General features: G+C 39.2%; 2 protein-coding genes across 2 annotated transcripts; one reads left to right on the forward strand and one right to left on the reverse strand.

Moving 5' to 3' along the window:
- Positions 1-1,775: 1,775 nt before the first annotated feature.
- Positions 1,776-2,696, reverse strand: LOC308426218 (olfactory receptor 2AK2-like; the record flags this gene model as incomplete). Its single annotated transcript, XM_080923984.1, has 1 exon — positions 1,776-2,696. The coding sequence occupies one exon, from the start codon at positions 2,694-2,696 to the stop codon at positions 1,776-1,778; it is 921 nt and encodes a 306-aa protein (XP_080780110.1).
- A 15,259-nt stretch (positions 2,697-17,955) lies between these two features.
- LOC308426331 (olfactory receptor 2AK2-like) lies at positions 17,956-18,918 on the forward strand (the record flags this gene model as incomplete). The annotated part of the gene is made up of 1 exon (XM_080924058.1): positions 17,956-18,918. The coding sequence occupies one exon, from the start codon at positions 17,956-17,958 to the stop codon at positions 18,916-18,918; it is 963 nt and encodes a 320-aa protein (XP_080780184.1).
- Positions 18,919-19,473: the final 555 nt, after the last annotated feature.

Raw genomic sequence — 19,473 nt, forward strand, 5'->3', positions numbered from 1 at the left:
ATGGTGCTTTGTCACAGAAATAGATAAATAACTAAGACAGTTTGAAGAAGGAATCCTGTGCCTGACACTTAAATTTCTATTAAATAACCCATGTCTTTTGGGAGCACTATTTTCATGCTCTGTGAGGTGACTCTGGCTAAGGCTCATTCTTTGAAAATTTTTTTTAATTGGATATCCTCTGTATTTACATTTCAGGTGTTATGCCCTTTCCACCAAACCCTTTCCTGTCCCCTAACTATTGCCTCAATGAAGATTCTCCCTCTCTCAACCTCCCTTTTCTGCCTCAGCACTCCCCTACACTGAGAAAATGACCCTTTGCTGGACCAAAGTCCTCTCCTCTCATTGACACCATAGAATGGTATCCTCTGCTGCATATGCACCTGGAGCCATGGGCCTCTCCATAAGAACTAATTGATAGATGATTAGTCCCGGGAAACTCTGGTGTGTTTGGTTACTTGGTAATTTTGTTCTTCACATGGGGTTGAAGACCGTTTCAGCTACTTCAGTCCTGTCTCTAGCTCCTTCATTGGTGTCTTCTTGTTCAATCAGATGGTTCATTTTAAATTTGTACTATATCTTTTAGTGAAATATAGTAATAACATTTTCCTTCTTTTTCTCCCCAATACCTTATGTACATTTTCAAATTTCAATTTAATAGCCTTCTTTTATTGATTATTACTGTATGCATATGTATGTGTTTCTGTATAGTATATTAAATACATATATAAGAAATTACATACACACATGAAGGCTTACGAAACTAGTGAAGTACATTTATTTTTACAATTATCCATTTTACATCCTGATTGCTGCCCATGTGTTGGTTACCTTCACAGATTTTTATCCTCCATAAACACCCCCATTTTTTCTGAGAGTGCGGGGGAACGCTGGATATCCACCCTTCCTAATGTATAAACTCTCTGCATTTGCTTTCAGCTTTCATCGGATATTAGCCATGGACAAAGTAAAGACATTATCTATGGATTTCTAAAGCAGATGCATTCTGGGTCTGTTTCTCTAAATGTCCTTATCCTAAGCTAGCATGTGTGATCAACATAAAGGTGTTCATGGAAAGGGACAGAGTTCACACTACAGACATATGCATTAATGATGATTGTTACAGAGTCATTAGTGAATTTGGGGTAATGGTATTAATAAAGGGAGTCAGGAAGGCATCATCAAATAGCTTATGGAGTTTGGAAATCTAATTCAGGTGGTAATAGTGACACAAGCATCAGAGCAAGAATTAACTTGGTTTCATTCCTATTTCTTCCCGAATTGTCCTTAAAATATGTCATATTATAAAACAAACATACATATCCACACATATTATAATATGACAGTTGTATCTGCAAAGAAAATCCAATAAAATATTCCAGATTTCTCAAAAATGTGTGCACAGGTACAGCTAAACTGTAGAAAAAACTACCAAAGCAAGACAAGTGCACAGCAGGGAACTGTCCTGACTCCCATAGTCTGAGAGCTTTGCATTAGAGTTGAAAGTAAGAAAATTCTACGAACCAACCCAGGCCGATGGTCATTCAGAGATGACAGGGCCAGGGACAAAGCCCTTCCATTTCTCTCTGAGACAATATTCAGATCAAACCATTAACTCAGAGGGACACTGTGTTGTTGAAGATCCAGACTCTTGTTGGGGTAGTGAGAAAAGCCAATGAGCTTTCCCAAGAATATTGACCCTGAAATCATCCCAAGACTGTGAAGATGAATGTTTAGATCAGTCTACCGGTAGACCCAAAGTCTTGTGTCATGATCAATCATCCCATTTGTCTCCTCAGGGCCCCCATGACATCCTTGTTCCTCAGGCTGTAGATGAACGGGTTCAGAACAGGGGTGATGATAGAGTAGAGCACAGCCACCACTTTGTCCCTTCCAGGAGAATGCAAGGAGTGTGGCTGGGTGTACGTAGAGAGAACAGTGACATAGAACAGGCTGGCCACGGTCAGATGTGAGGAGCAGGTGGACACAGCTCTACTCTGTCCCTTCCCTGAACCCATCTGGAATACAACAACCAACACCCGAGCATAGGAAGCTAGGATGGCCAGGAAGGGGATCAACAGAAAAACAAGGCCACTCAGGAGGACTGTATGCTCATATTGGGATGTGTCTTCACACACCAGTGGCAGGAGAGATGGAACCTCACAGAAAAAGTGGTTAACAATCCTAGATCCACAGAACGGAAGTTGAAATACATACAGTGTGTGCACTAATGCTGTGAAAGAGCTGCTGCTCCAGACACTGGCAACCATGGAGCAGCAGATCTTCATGCTCATGAGCACAGGATAGTGCAAGGGCTGGCAGATGGCTATGTACCTGTCATAGGACATGAAGCCCAGAAGGAGAGCTTCAGACCCACACAGGGTAAGAAACACAAAGGCTTGGATTACACATCCCAGAAAGGAAATGGTCTTGGTGTCTGACAGGAAGTTAGCCGCCATCTTGGGCACAGTGGTGGAGATGTACATCATGTCAATGATGGAGAGCTGGCTGAGGAGGAAGTACATGGGGGTGTGGAGTGTTTGGTCCAGCCTGATGAGATGGACCAGTGTGATGTTGCCTGTGAGAGCCACTGCAAAGAGGATGGTGATGACTATGAAGAGGAAGGTGTCCATGTGTCTCTTCTGGAAAAGACCAACCAAAATGAAGTCTGTCCCACAGCTGTGGTTTCTCTTCTCCATGTCTTAGACTGATCTCCACATTTAAATACAACCTGCATGCTCTGGTGAGGAATGTCCTTGAGGAGGAAATAACAACTATTACATGGGGTAGAGTTCTTTACTAGCTCTAGACCACTCTCTTCTATCCTGTGTTCTATGATTTCTTATATTGTAAAACTCTCCTTTTAGTTTTTTATGTTTATCATCCTTTTACCAATAGTAATAGTTACACATTCCAATGTAAGACATTTTAATTTGAAAGGTACCATGTAGAGTGCATGCATTAAACTAGGAGATTCCCCTTCCCTTCTCCTGGTCATTTCTCATTTTTGATGTCTGCAAGCTCTTCCCTCTGAAAGTCTTTATAAATTACATATGGAAATGGAGACAAGTTCTTTCAGGACAACAAAATTAAGATGCAAATGACAAATTACTTGTTTGCCATCTTGGCTTGCAAAAATTGTATTCTTTTCAGTAGTTTCTCTTCATTGAGGGATTGGAGCCTAGCTCTATGGAAGGGAAAACCCATTTATTACTAAACAAGTAGGGCAAAGGTGATCAAATATAGTATATTTTTAAATGATTCTTATTTTACCTAATTTTAATCATAAAAGGGAGTTAAGGGTTTGGTAGTATTTGCTTGAAATTTTCAGTCTTATGAGTTCAGCTTGTTCCTGTAAAATTATCATGGGAAAAGTACAATATTATAAGAAATCAAATGGTTGGAGTTGGAAAGATGGCTCATGGGTTAAGGCATAGTTCTGATAGAGGCACCATGTTCAAGTCCCAGCACATACATGGCAGCTCACAACTCACTCTAACTCCCGTTCCAGGGGAATCTAATACTTTATTTGGCTTCCATGGGTACTAGATACACAAGAGTTACACAGACCTACATATGACTAAATGTTCATTTATTTAAAATAAAATAAAGTAAAATCAATTCAAATAGTTTAATTTGACTTAGAAATTTTTAATTTTGATTCCCGGTTCAAAGATTCTTAAGAAGAATAGAGAACTGAATATTTTGTTTGGTCCTGACACCAAGCTGGTCTCCTCCTTATTTCAGGGGAGCAATGCTTTTGTAACAAATGATTCTAGAATGCCTAGAGGAAGGTCAGGAAATAGTTTCATTTTTTCACATGTACTTGACCTTGACTATCTAATCTTGAGCAGTAATCATTCCTGAAACCCAAGAGTAAGGGAAATATCACCATACAACAAAATTTTACTGTTTTGAGAATTGAAAAATGAGTCAAAAGCCCGGTAAACATAAAACAGTCCAAATGTATGAGTTAGAATTATTAAAGTAGAAGAATTTTATTACACATCTTTCTATTTTTCAGTAGCCCAAAACAGTTTACATTGTTAACACTCACACAATTATACGTAGGCTATGTTTTAATATGATTACTATAAGAACAATTTATGTATTGCATTATCTAGACAATACATCCTTGTTCTCGAAATGACAGACTCTGGGGAAGCATGTGGTTCTATGAACTTCAGTTTCAAGATTTTAAATCTCAAACTGTGACTTACAAACTCATAAAAGTTCAGAAAGAAAAGTCATGGCAAAGGATGCTAAATGTGTTGTCAAGAGTGTATCCTAGAAATCCTAGTACAGTGATTTATGGAAGAGAAAAATGAGAATTAAAAACCATGAAAGAATTTTACCTTGAAATACATACACAATATAAAATAGATCACAGGAATTATGAGGTCATTCATATTGTATGAAGTTGATCTATAAAGCAAGAACAACTGCCACTGATTAGGTGTATCTATGTAAAAGAAGTTCACTCTGCTATTTCTGTGATTATTTTGTTTGCTTTAGTTTTTTTTTAATATAAAGTACATCGTGTTGGGTGGGTATGGAGTTGGTAGGGAGGTTGAAGACCTAACAAATTTTCTGGAGATAAAAAAATAAAAAATATATTGCATGAAATAGCCAAGCAATAAATGAAACCATACAGAAAACTGCTCTTAAAATGCCAATGAGAAAATAAGAAACCTTTTAAAAATATTTGAAATGATCATACCGTCCATAGCTGCTGTAATGTACTAGTATTTGTTCAGATATACATACTCAAAATAGGTTGGATGAAATAAAAATTAAATAGTTATATGTTAGTGAATTAGAGAGAGAGAGAGGGGAAGGGAGAGGGAGAGGGAGGGAGGGAGAGAGAATATGTCCCTGTGTGCAAGCACATGCACATCTGAGTGTTGATTTGTATTTGCAATGCCTGCTCATTCATGCAGAATTTTCTTCAGAGCTGCTGAAATATGATGAGGTAATGTTCAAAAATTTTTCTCATTTGTGGTGAAGTAAAGAGGATAGCATATATGTTTATCACCTGATGAAATTACCAAGGACAAATTATTATGATAATATACTCAATGGTAACCCGAAATATTTTTCATTGTGCACATGGACTATTTACCTTCGCTTTCATCATTTAATACCTGGGAACTGACATTTTTTTATTCTAAACACTTGGCAACATTTCCTGAGTTTATGATTCCAAGAACAAAATGACTTTGTGACGAGAGAAAGAGAGAGAGAAAAAGAGAGAGAGAGAGAGAGACAGAGACAGAGACAGAGACAGAGAGACAGAGACAGAGAGAGAGAGAGAGAGAGAGAGAGAGAGAGAGAGAGAGAGAGAGGAGAGAGATACAGAAAGACAGAGACCGAGAGAGCATTCTGGAGCTCTAACTGTGTACATTGGACATGCGAGCCAAGCCTGCTACCACCTTTCTGTATGGGACCTTTTTCTGTGATTTTTTTCTTTGTTCCAGAATAGAAAAGATCTTGATGCGTAACCTACATGTTTTAAACCTGCAATCTTCTTATCTCTGCTTTCAGAGCGCTGGGATTATTTCTTGTACCACAATTCCATTTATGCTCTGACCTTGGGTGATCAGAATTGTTAGTCACACTGAGCCCATTACTTCCTGTGTGTCTTAAATCTCTGGATATATATGAGGCACATTTCTCGTGCTTAACCCTTAACAAATGAGGATATAGGTTTGTTGAAAATGACCTAGTCAGGATTCTCCTCCTCATTTAAAAAAAAAAAAAGAAAAAAACAGAACCAGCAGCAGCAGCTGAAGCAGCAACAGCAACAATGAAATCGCCCCCTCCAGATGCAGATGACTTGAGCTTCAGGGAATCTCACAAACAACTGGATTCAGAAGTGGATCTCTTGCTTGTGTAGGGCGGAGTGTCTCAAGAAGTCCAGAGCAGCAAATACACCCTAAGCCTCACATAAGTGCTTTATGTTACAATCACCTCTTTTACCATATGAAGGTCTAAAAATCTCATTTAAAAATTTTTGACTCAATTTTGTGTAGCTCATACTGGCCAAGCATAAAATCAAAATCTTGCTATCCTCCTGCCTCTGCACCACATGTGTTTTGATTAAACTAGTGCACCATCACTACCACATTATGAATCACTGGATCAAATAGAAGGTTGCTGCAGGGTAGGTGAGCACTGTTTCAGGTAAATAAATCCCTAGTACTACATGGATTACTTGAACTCAAAATAGAATAACTCAGATACTTGAATGTTACCATGAAAAAGTCAACACAATCTCTACCTTAATGATTAGTAAATTACAATAAAAATGAAAAATAAAAACCACCGAGAAGCAGTGTCTAACACCTTATGTTAATGCTAAGCACATTGTAGGGTCCTGCCCCAGAGATCTAGGTTGTTGATACAGAACTATCTGCCTGTGCGGTCACAGCTATGGACAGCAGCATGAGTTCAGCCACACAGCCCTGTCCATTGATCCTCACCACTAGTCAATCCCAGACCCCACAGAGAGAGGTGAGCTGACTCAGCATTTTTCCTGACCACCACAGACTCACCAAGGAGTGCACTGTCAACAAAATGGGCAGCAGCCTGGAGATGTCTCCACTGCAGTGCTGCCTTTCCTCACACATCCCTGTTCACACAGGTCTGTACCACTTGCATGTTTAGTATGAATCTGAACACAGATGTTTCAGTCCTTCTGCCAGGGAAAGGTTTAACCATGTACAGGAACTCATCAAGGCACTCAGGACCAGGACAGATGGTGCTACTGGAGACATGCAAAGAGCAATTTTAACACAAGGAATATTTTTTAAAAAAACTGAGTCAGAAGTAAAATTAAATGTACCATGTACTATACAAATACTTACATGCAGTGAATTATAATCTCGCTATTCTAAAACTATATTAGAAATGTAATAGAACCTCTGGCATATCAGGAGTATGGTAGAATATAATCATATGATAAATTTTATACTAAAAACTAGTTCTAAACAAGAAAGATATGTTTTCACACCCCAAGAAAGAACCCCGTGACTCTGCCAAGTCCTGTTCCTTCAGGGGGAGACATTGCTAAACTACCATACCTGTGCTCCCTTGTCTGAACACTGAGCCCAGCTCTCATCCTTAAATCTGTGAGATGCTCACAGTCTGCAGATCTTGGGTAACCTGGCAACACACACTTTCACAATGCACATGTTTTAAAAGCAATTCCTAGAAATGCTTCTAGGCTGGAATGAATCTAATTCAGAACACAAGCCAACAAGGAAAGGATGCAGTGTGCTGTACAATGTGATGGCAGTCAACTGTACTTGAGCCAGCAGGGTGGGGGGAGTTGTGTCTTCTCAACAATCCTCAGTCATCTCTGCTTCACCACAATACTTCACAGCTGCAGGGCTGCTTGACCGCTGAAGGAATGAGCTGCACCAACCTTCTGGTCCTTACACACCTGAGGCTTGAACACGGCAGAGAACAATGGGTCCTTTTCTCCAGATATCTAGGAATACAGGTTTTGTGATGATTATCAGGATAACCCATCAATTATAACTCAGCTGTGGTTAATTTTTTTTGCAGTTTAAACTTTGTTTCAGATAAATCTCTCTAAGAAGTTTACAGGGAAACAAACTTGCAAAGCCTAACTTACTATGACAGTTACTAGATAGTAACCTATGACCCTTTAAATGAAATTATGATATTTGGCATCCTTTTCACCAAACAGACATAGTTAAGGAAAGTGACATTCTCTGAGGGATGAATTCACTCTAGCCAAGTCCTCTGAATTAGAAAGACCTCAACCCCATGACCTGCAGTCTCAACTGTATTTTAGGAACCACAGTTCCTCTCTGAATTTGGAAGATGTTGCTTCACCTTAGATAAACAGCCCTTCAGTCAGCACTGCAGACTTGAGTGGAAAGTAGAGGGGAAATAAAACTGTCATTTTCTCATCCTGGCAAATGTAAGAGTGTCTCCAAGGATCTGGCTACTTGATGAAGTTTTGGACTCATGGAGGTTTTGTGCCGGTCCTTCTGGGAAAACTAGTGTCTCATCCACAATTACGCACACTGCGTACAGAACACGTGCATCCAATTCAGAATAGCATTTAAAATAAAGGAAAGAGGTAATGCTCAATAGTTTTAATTTAATTATTTATTGGATACTTTCCGAATTTATTCCCTTTCCCCCACTCACATCCCCCTCCCCCTTTACTTGATTCCATGAAGGTGTTATATCTCCCAATGACCTCAGTGTCTTGGCATTCTCCTACACCTGGAAAACACACCTTCAGTGGACAAAAGATCTCTTTCCCAGATACCAGACAATACTATCCTCAGCTACATATGCAACTGGAGCCATGAGTCTCTCCATGTGTGGTCAGTTTTTGGTGATTTAGTCCCCGGGACTTCTGGGGTCTTTGGTATGTTGATAATGTTGTTCTTCCTATGAGGTTGCAAACCATACCAGCTCCTTCAGTCCTTTCACTGGGGTTCCCCTGTTCAGTCCGATGGTTAACTGTAAGCATCCTCAAATGTATCTAAATGACACTGACAGAGCTTTCGGGGGTGCATCTATATCTGGTTTCTGCCAGTAAGCACTTCTTGGAATCTGCAATAGTGCACGGGGTTGGGGCCTCCATATGGGTGGGTCCCCAGGTGGCACAGTCTCTGAATGACCTTTTCTTCAATCCCTGCTCTTATATTTAACCTTCTATTTTCTCCTGCAACTCTTTTGTTTTCTCTTCCATAAAAGACAGGCATTCTCATTCTGGCCTTCCTTCTTTTTGAGCTTTATAAGATCTGTGAATTGTTTTTTGGGTATTCAGAGCTTTTGGGGGCTACTATCCACTTCTCAGTGAGTGCATACCGTGTGTGTCCTTTTGTGAGTGGGTTACCTCACTCAGAATGATAGCTTCAAGTTTCATCCATTTGTCTAGGAATTTCATGAAGTCACTGTTTCTAAAACCTGAGTAGTACTCCATGTGTAAATGTACCACAATTTCTGTATTCATTGCTCTGTTGAAGGACATCTGGGTTTTTCCAACTTTGGGCTATTATAAATAAGGCTTTTGTGAAAACTGTGGTGCATGTATCCTTGATATATATTGGAAAATTATTTATGTATATGCCCAGGAGTGGAATAGCTGAGTCTTCAGGTATAATATATGTACAATTTTCTGAGGAACTGCCAATCTGATTTCCAGAGTTGCTGAAACAGCTTTGAATCAAAAAAAAAAAAAAAAAAAAAAAAAAAAAAATCGAGGGGTGTTCCTCTTTTTCCAAATCCTGGCCAACATCTGCTGTCACCTGAGTTTTTGATCTTAGCCATTCTGACTGGTGTGAGGTGGAATCTCAGTGTTGTTTTGATTTGCATTTCCTTGATGACTAGGGTTGAACAGCATTTCTTTAGGTGCTTCTCAGCCATTTAGTATTCCTCAGTTGAGAATTCATTGTTAGCTTAGTACCGCATTTTTAAATAGGATTATTTGATCCTCTGGAGTTTTTTCTATATATTGAATATTATCCCTCTATCAGAGGTAAGATTGGTAAAGATCCTTTCCAAATCTATTGGCTGCCATTTTGTCTTCTGAAAGTGTCCTTAGCCTTACAGTAACATACCAATTTCATGAGGTCGCATTTGTCCATTCTTGATCTTAGAATATAAGCCATTGGTGTTCTATTTAGAAAATTTCCCCCTTGCCTATGTGTTCTAAGTACGTCCCTTAATTCTTTTCTAATAGTTTCAGTGTACCTGGTTTTATATGAAGGCTTTTGATCCACTTGCACTTGAACTGTGTATAATAAGGAGATAAGAATGAATCGATTTGCATTCTTCTGCATGCTGACTATCAGTTGAAGCAGCACCATTTGTTGAGGAGGCTGTTCTTTTTCCATTGAATATTTTCAGCTTCTTTTTTCAAAGATCAAGTGACCATGGGTGTGTGAATTTATTTTTCTGTCTTCAATTCTGTTTCATTGATCTACCTGCTTTTCTCTGTACCAATGCCATGCAATTTTTACCATGATTGCTCTGTAACACATCTAGAGGTGGGGATGGTGATTCTCCTAGAAGTTCTTTCATTGTTGAGAATATTTTTTGATAATTTCCATTTTTGTTATGGCAAATGAATTTGCAAATTGCTCCTTCTAACACTATGAAGAATTGAGTTAAAACTTTCTTGGGGATTGCTTTGGATCTGTAGATTGCTTTTGGCAAAATGGTCATTTTTACCATGTTAATCCTTTCAATTCATGAGCATAGGAGATCTTTCCATCTTCTGAGATCTTCAATTTCCTTCTTCAGAGACTTGAAGTTCTTGTCATACAGAAATTTTATTTTCTTGGTTAGGGTCACACCAAGATATTTCATATTGTTTGTGACTATTGTAAAAGTTGTCGTATCCCTAATTTCTTTCTAAGCATATTAATACTCTGAGTAGAGGAAGGCTAGAGATTTGTTTGAGTAAATTTATATCCAGCCATTTTGCTAAAGTTGTTTATCAGCTGTAGAAGTTCTATGATGGAATTTTTAGGGTCACCTAAATATACTAGTATATCATCTGCAAATAGTGATATTTTGACTTCTTATTTTCTAATTTCTTTCCCTTTGACTTTCATTCGCTGTCTAATTGCTCTGGCTAGGACTTCAAGCACTATATTGAATATGTATCAGGAGAGTGGACAACATTGTCTAGTTCCTGATTTTGGTGAGATTGCTTCAAGTTTCAAATCATTTAGTTTGATGTTAGCTCCTGGTTTGCTGTATATTGCTTTTGCTATGTTTAAGTACAGGCCTTGCTTCTGATCTTTCCAAGACTTTTAACACAAAGGGGTATTGAATTTTGTTCAATTATTTCTCAGCATCTAAAGAAATTATCATATGTTTTAATCTTTAAGTTTGTTTATATAGTGGATTATATTGATAAATTTTCATATATTGAAACCCCCCGCCCGCATCCCTGGGATGACGCCTACTTGATCATGGTGAATGATGGTTTTGATGTGTTATTAGATTTTGTTTGCAAGAATACACTTGAAGCTGTTTTCTGCTTGTTAAGATAAGATCCAAAACTATCTCTTTGTCTTTTCACATTCCAGACATATCTTCAGCATAGATTTCCTACTCAAACCATTTCTTAGAAAACACCGAATACAAACACTCCTGCCATGGGCACTGTTTTAAAATGTTTTATAATGCATTTGCTGGGATCATAAGAGTCACCTGCCTATGAGGCAGGCTAAAGCCATATCAGCTTCCTCTGGATCATAACTCAAGTTGTCAGTCTGCCAATGTCCCTGCTTCTTTTTCATTATCAACTTCAGGAGAGTTCACTGATACCACCTCAGTGTGCAAGGATATTCATTTGATTTAAACTTGCTGCAACTCCCTTCAATTAAATATCTTGGTTGCAGAACAGATTAAGTGGGCACTTAGAATCACGCCAACTCATTCTCTATAGGATGCAATAAAGTTAGCACATTTGAGTCTACCTGGGTCTCTGAGAAGTTTGAGTCTACCTCAGTTATCATGATTGTTTTCAGGGGTAGATGCTATAATACTAGAACATACCAAAGCCCGGGTTATTTAACTCTTAAAAGATCATATGGTTGCTTTGGGTTATCTTATAAGCAACTGTGTGTATCTCGCATGAACATTAAAATCAGAGTCTTCAAATTTTCAATTGTTCCTATTACTAATCCAAGCAAAATATTGAATATTAATTCTGAACTCTATTTTAAATACTTTTCTGAAATGGAATGCGGAAAGACCAGCTCTAATAGAGCACATATTCTCTATACAGCGTGTTTAAGTGTGGACATGACACTAGTTTTCCCAGAAGGACTGAGACAGAAGCCCTGGGAGTCCAGACCATCAGCAGATAGCCAGATCCTTGGAGACATCCTAAGCATTTGCCAGGATGAGAAAATGGCAGTGTTTTTATTTCCAGACTCAAGTCTGCAGTGCTGACTGAAGGTCTGTTTGTATAAGGCAAAAGCAACAACTTCCAAATTCATAAGGGAGGCATGGTTCCTAAAATACAGCAGAGACTGGATGCCATAGGAATGTAGACTTTCAACGTCAGAAGACTTGACTCCGGTGAATTCCACCCTCAGAGCATATTCCTTTACTTTTCTATGTCTACTTGGTTAAAAAAAAAAGACCATAAATATTATAATTTCATTTAAAACTACATCATGGAAGGCACAGGTGTACTATCTAGTAACTGTGTCTCAGTGGGGTAAACTGTAAGGAAGTTAGCCTTTGCAGGTCTATTTCTTTGTAACCTTTCTGGAGAAAAGATTTTCTTGAAACGAAGAGGCTGTAAAGACCACAGTCATTGTTGAATGGGTTATCCTAGGATAGGACACACAACTCACATCCCTAGGTACCTAGAGGAAAGGACCCATTGTTCTATGCCATGTTTAAGGCTTAAGTGAATTGGGACCAGGAGATTGGTTCCAGCTCATTCCTTCAGCTGTCAAGGAGCCCTGCAGCCAGTGAAGTACTGCAGTGAAGCAGAGCTGATTGACAATTAGTGAGAAGAGACAACTCCTGCCACCCTGCTGGTTCAGGTACGTCTGAGTGGCATCACCTTGTATAGCACACTGCATCCTTTCCTTGTCTGCTTTTGTTCGGAATTAGATTCATTCCAGGTGAGAAGCAGTTCTAGGCAATGCTTTAAAACTCTGTGCAATGTGTGTGTGTGTGTGTGTGTGTGTGTGTGTGTGTGTGTGTATGTGTGTGTGTGTGTGTGTGTGTGTGTGTGTGTGTGGCTAAGTTATCCAGGCTCTTCAGATTGTAAGCATCTCACAGTTTTAAGTTTGAGAACTGGGGCTTGGTGTTCTGGCATAAGAGCACAGGTATGTTAGTCTAGCAAATTCTTCCCCTGAAGAAACAGGACCTGGCAGAATCACAGGATTCTTTCTTGGGGTGTGGAAACACCTCTTTCTTGTTTAGAACTCAGTTTTTAATACCACAGTTACCATATGATTATATTTTACTATATTCCTGATAGGCAGCAGGGACTATGACATTTCTAAAATATTTTTAGAATATTAAATTTTTAATTCACTGCATGTAATAAATATCTATATATTACATAGTATATTTAATTGTACTACTGTCTCAAATTTTAAATTTTTCCTTGTGAAAAAAATTGCTATTTCCATGTCCCTAGTAGCACCATCTGTCTTGGTCCTGAGTGCCTTGATGAGTTTCTGTACATGGTTAAACCTTTCCCTGGCAGAAGGACTGACACATCTGTGTTCAGATCATACTAAACATGCAAGTAGTGCAGACCTGTGTGAACAGGGATGTGTGAGGAAAGGCAGCACTGCAGTGGAGACATCTCTAGGCTACTGCCCATTTTGTTGACAGTACACTCCTTGGTGAGTCTGTGGTGGTGGTGGTGGTGGTGGCGGTGGTGGTGGTGGTGATGGTGGTGGTGGTGATGGTGGTGATGGTAGTGGTGGTGGTGGTGGTGGTGATGGTGGTGGTGGTGGTGATGGTGGTGGTGGTGGTGGTGGTGATGGTGGTGGCGGTGGTGGTGGTGGTGATGGTGGTGGTGGTGGTGATGGTGGTGGTGGTGGTGGTGGTGGTGGTGGTGGTGGTCAGGAAAAATGCTGAGTCAGCTCACCTCTCTCTGTGGGGTCTAGGACTGACTAGTGGTGAGGATCAGTGGACAGGGCTGTGCGGCTGAACTCATGCTGCTGTCCATAGCTGTGACCTCACAGGCAGATAGTTCTGTGTCAACACCATAGAGCTGTGGTGAAGGATCCTGAAAGATGCATAGCATGACTATAAATGTGGTGTTACACACTGTTTTTCAGTATTTTTTTTAAATTCATTTTGATTGTAATTTACAATCATCGAAAAAATTCAAATCATTGAAGTCGAGACTGTGTTGACTTGTTACATGGTAAAATTCAAGTAGTTAATTTGTTCTGTGTTGAGTTCATATAATCCATGAATGGCTAGAATTTAGTTTAGCTGGAAAGGGTTCACTTACCCTGCAGCAATACTGTTTGATCCAGTATTTATTTCTACAGTGTGTGTGACTGTGCACACTTGTAAGTCTAATCCATGGGGGGGGGCAATGGCAAGATTGTGATTTTATGTTTGGCTACATGGTGTGCAAAATCGGCATGAGCTACACAAAATTGGGCCAACAAAATTTAAATAGGTATTTTTTCAGACCTACATCTGGTAAAAGAGATGATTGTGACACAAATCTCTTAGGTGGGGCTTAGGGTGCCCTGCTACTCTGGGCTTCTTGAGGTACTCCACCCTACAAAAGAGAAAAATCCACTTCTGAAACATTGTGAAATGACCTGAAGCTCAAGTCATCAGCATCTAGAAGGGAGTTTTCAGGATTCCTTGCTGCTGCTGCTGCTGCTGCTGCTGATGATGATGATGATGATGATGATGATGATGATGGTGGTGGTGGTAGTGGCTGTGTTTTTTCTTAAGAGGTAGAAAAACCTAACTAGGTAATTTCAACACAGTCAACAGACTGCTACCCTCATTGGTGGTGAAGAAAAGACACAGCCTGTCTATCTCCAGTGGTTTAGTATACACAAAACTGATGGGCACGGAGTGATTAGCATTTCTGCTCATCCAATGTCAGAATATTATGTTAGAGGACAATCATTCCAGCACACAGAAAGCAGAGGCAAGGGGATTTTAATTTCAAGACAAGTGTAGCTTACACATCAAGTTCCTATCTAGCCTGAGTAACAGAACAAACTCAGAAAAAGAGGGTCCCATGCAGAATAGTGGTACAGCATGTGGTTAGTATGTACAACGTCTGTAATTAGAGCACTAGAAGTCATGAGCTGAGAAGATTCTTTATTAGGTCATGTTCAATACCCCAGATTGTTCTCTGAGAACAATCTCATCTTACCCATCTACATCACAGTCATTTTGTTTGTATGATCCTGGACTCAGGAAGAGTTCACAATGTTTATTAAAAACATGAAATTGCCTCTGATAACTTTCTTTGGTAGTTTTTTTTTTTCCTTTTCCTTTCTTCTTTTTTTTTAGCAACTATATTTGACTGTAGAATTTGATACAGGGTGTATGGGTGAAGGACTACTAGATGGAGCAGAAGGACTCAAAGTCAGCTGTATTACTAATATCCCAGCCCACCAGTGACAGTTCATAAAAAAAGAAAGAAATGTGAAATCTTTACTCCCTAAGGTATGCAAAGCTAAAAGCTAAGACACATAAACCATGTGCATGAAGAAAAAAATTCCCGGGATATAACTGAGTATATCATCAGGATAATTTGTCTTTGGTAATTTCAGGAGATGATGATTATGTTTACCATCCTCTGCCCTTCACCACAAATGTGGAAAGAAGGTTGTTGAATATTTTCGACCTTACTTCATCATATTTTCCACCTCTGAAGACAGAATACAATCTGCATCACCGGGAGTAGCACACACACACACACACACACACACACACACACACACACACACACAAACACACTAACATACACACGCACACACGCATGCACACATGCACGCACACACTCACAAGCATGCACAAATGGAGACATACACACACATACTGTTCCATACATAAACACACACATCACACACACACACACATACACATACTCACACACACATGCATACTCACATATAAATTTTCTTAATTTTTACTTTACCCTAGAATTGTTTTCAGTTTGTATATCTGTCTAGGACAATTGTTAATATAGTAACCATGGACAGCATGATAATTTCAAATACTTTAAAAAGGTTTCCCATTTTTGTTGCCATTTTAAGAGCAGTTTTCTATATATTTTCATTTGTTGTTTAAAATTTTATGCAATATATTTCATATTTTTTTCACCTCCCCAATTCCTGTCAGATCTTCTTAAACCTCCCTACCCACTCCCATTGATCTACCTAACCACCCAACACAATGTACTTTCTATTAATGATAGAAACCAAAATCTAACAAACAAAGAAGAGAAAGGCACTCATAGAAAAAGCAGAGTACAACTTCTGTTGCCTGGCTATGAACTTGGTGCAATGCTAATGACCTCATAGTTCACGTGTTCTGGTTTTCATAGTGTGTACATTTCCAGGTGAAATTCTCTCACAGTTTTTTATTCTCTTTTATCTCTTTCATAAAATACTAGAATTTAATATGATGCTTTCTTGACAACACTCTTAATGTCCTTTGCCCTGACTTTTCTTCTGAACTTTTACTCTGCTTTTTCTAGGATTATGCTTTGTTTGGTTGGTTGGTTAGATTTGCTTTTTCTTAATAGAAAGTAAATTGTGTTGGGGGATTGGTAGATCAATGGGATGGGCAGGGATGTTAACGATGATCTGAAAGGATTTGGGAGAGGTGAAAAAGTTATGAAATTTATTGCATGAAATTCCAAACAATAAAGGAAAATAGACATATAACTGCTCTTAAACATTTGAGGACTGGAATCTTGAAATTGAGGTTCATTACTGAAAGAACCACCTCCTGCTTCAGAGTCGATGTGAGATCCACGCTGTATTGTCCAGTTAATTTGATACTTAAATTGTTCTTACAATAATCATATTAAAATATAGACTATATATAATTGTGTGCATATTAAAATGTGAGGTGTTTTAGGCGACTATAAAATGTAAATATGTGTGAAAAATTCTTTTGCTCTAATAATTCTGACTCAGAAGGTTGGCCAGTTTTGTGTTTGCAAGATCTTTCTCCTTACTTTTCAATTCTCAAAACAGTAAAAGGTTTCAGTCTCATGCTAATACTTTCATAATATTCGTGTTTCAGGAATGATTACTGCCCAAGGTCAGAAAGTCAAGGTCAAATACATGCCAAGAAATAAAACTATTCCTGGCCATTTTACCAGGCATCTAGAACCACTTATTACCAAGGCATCATTGACCCGAAAAATGTAGGAGACCAGGTTGGTATCAGGACACAAATAAATGTCAGAACTATAGATTTCATTCAAAAATCTTTGCATGTTAACTCAAAAATAATAAGCACTAAGTCAAATTCAACAAATAGATTTTATTTTACTTTATTTTCTGTTATGTATATGGATATTTAGTGGTATATATGTCTGTGTGACAGTTGTGCATCTAGTACTCATGGAAGCCAGAATAAAGTATTAGATTCTCTGGGAGCAGGAGTTACAGAGAGTTGTGTGGTTTCATGCATGTGATGAGAATTGAATATGGGCCCTCAAAAAAAAAAAAAAAAAACAAATGCCTTAACTTCTGAGCCTTCTTTCCTCTCCCACAAATTGATTTCTTATAAAATTGTACTTTTTTTTCCAAGTTAAATTCATAAGGACTGCAAACTTCTATGCAGTTACTACAAATCCCTTACTCCAAATTATGATTAAAATTGAGAGAAAAATAAAGAATCATTAAAAATATAATGTATTTGATCAACTCTGCTCTACTTACTTAATCACAAACTTGAGAAAACCCAGAAAGTATTTTTCCTGCCAAGACCTAGGCTCCAATTCCTCAATGAAGAGAATCTACTGAAGAGAACAAAATTTTTGAAAATAAAGTAGACAAATTAATTTGTCATGTGCATTTTAATGTTGCTTTTCTGAAAAATTCGACGTTTCCAATTCGACATTTTAATTTACAAAGACATTGAGAGGGTAGAGCATGCAGATTTCAAAAATGAGAAAAGACCAGGAGAAAAGAAAGGGATCTTCTGGTTTAATTCACGCATGGTCCCATTGAAAGTTAAAACTTTTAAATTATACTGTGTAACTATTACCTGTTTTGCAAAAAAAAATAAAATAAATATAAGTAAAAGGACATACTTACAATAGAGGAAAGCATAGAGCACAGGATAGAAGACAGTGCCCTAGAAATAGCAAAGAACTCTACCCCAAGTAATAGTAGTCATTTTCTCTTCAAGGCCAGTCCTCACCAGACCATGCCCTTTCTAGATTGCATCTGCTTGTATTATTCATTCTAAGCAATGGGGGAAGGAAACCATAGCTGTGGGACAGACTTCATCTTGATCGGTCTTCTCCAGAAGGGACACATGGATACCTTCCTCTTCACAGTCATCACCATCCTCTTTGCAGTGGCTCTCATAGGCAACATCACACTGGTCCATCTCATCAGGCTGGACCGAACACTCCACACCCCCATGTACTTCCTCCTCAGCCAGCTCTCCATCATTGACATGATGTACATCTCCACCACTGTGCCCAAGATGGCAGCCAACTTCCTGTCAGACAGCAAGACCATTTCCTTTCTGGGATGTGTAATGCAAGCCTTTGTGTTTATGACCCTTGCTGGGTCTGAAGCTCTCCTGCTGGGCTTCATGTCCTACGATAGGTACATAGCCATCTGCCGGCCCTTGCACTACCCTGTGCTCATGAGCACGAAGATCTGCTGCTCCATGGTCGCCAGTACCTGGAGTAGCAGCTCTATCGCATCATTAGTGCACACAGTGTATGTATTTCAACTTCCGTTCTGTGGATCTAGGATTGTTAACCATTTTTTCTGTGAGGTTCCATCTCTCCTACCATTGGTGTGTGAAGACACATCCCAATATGAGCATACAGTCCTCCTGAGTGGCCTTGTTTTTCTGTTGATCCCCTTCCTGGCCATCCTAGCTTCCTATGCTCGGGTGTTGGTGGTTGTATTCCAGATGGGTTCAGGGAAGGGACAGAGTAGAGCTGTGTCCACCTGCTCCTCACATCTGACCGTGGCCAGTCTGTTCTATGTCACTGGTCTCTCCACCTACACCCAGCCACACTCCTTGCATTCTCCTGGAAGGGACAAAATGGTGGCTTTGTTCTACTCTATCATCACCCCTGTTCTGAACCCGTTCATCTACAGCCTGAGGAACAAGGATGTCATGGGGGCCCTGAGGAGACAAATAAGATGCATATACACAGAAGATGGAACTTTTGGTCACCCTGTGGCCTGATTTAAAGGCTGGTCTTGACACTCTCTGGGATAATTTCAGAATATGTTATCTGTTGGATGCTCACCAGCTTGTCTCACTAACCGAACAAGAACATGAAAATTCGCCCACACCGTGTCCCACTGAGTTGATGGTTTCATTTGAATGTTGTCTCAGAGAGACATTAAAGGGCTTTGTCCCTGGCATCTCTGGCTACAGGTCAGCCTGGGATGAATTTCTGCAGAACTTTCTTGCCTTCGGCTCTGATTTAAGGCTGTCAGACTGTGGGAGTCAGGACAGTTGTCCACTATGCACTTGTCTTGCTCTGGAAGTTCTTTCGGCAGTTTAGAAGAACAGCTGTTCCTGTGCAATTTTTTTTTCAGAAATCTGGAATATTTTATTGGATTTCTCAGTAAACACAGCTATTATAATATGTGTGTGTGTTATAATATGACATGTTTTAAGGACAATTCTGACAAAAACAGAATTGAGCCAAGATAATTCTTCCTTTGATGTTTTTGTGACTATACCCACCTGAATAAGATTTCTAAGCTCCCTAAGCTGTTTGATAATGTCTAC

This window comes from Micromys minutus (genome assembly GCF_963924665.1).
Source record: "Micromys minutus genome assembly, chromosome: 10".
NCBI classification, from domain to species: Eukaryota; Metazoa; Chordata; class Mammalia; order Rodentia; family Muridae; genus Micromys; species Micromys minutus.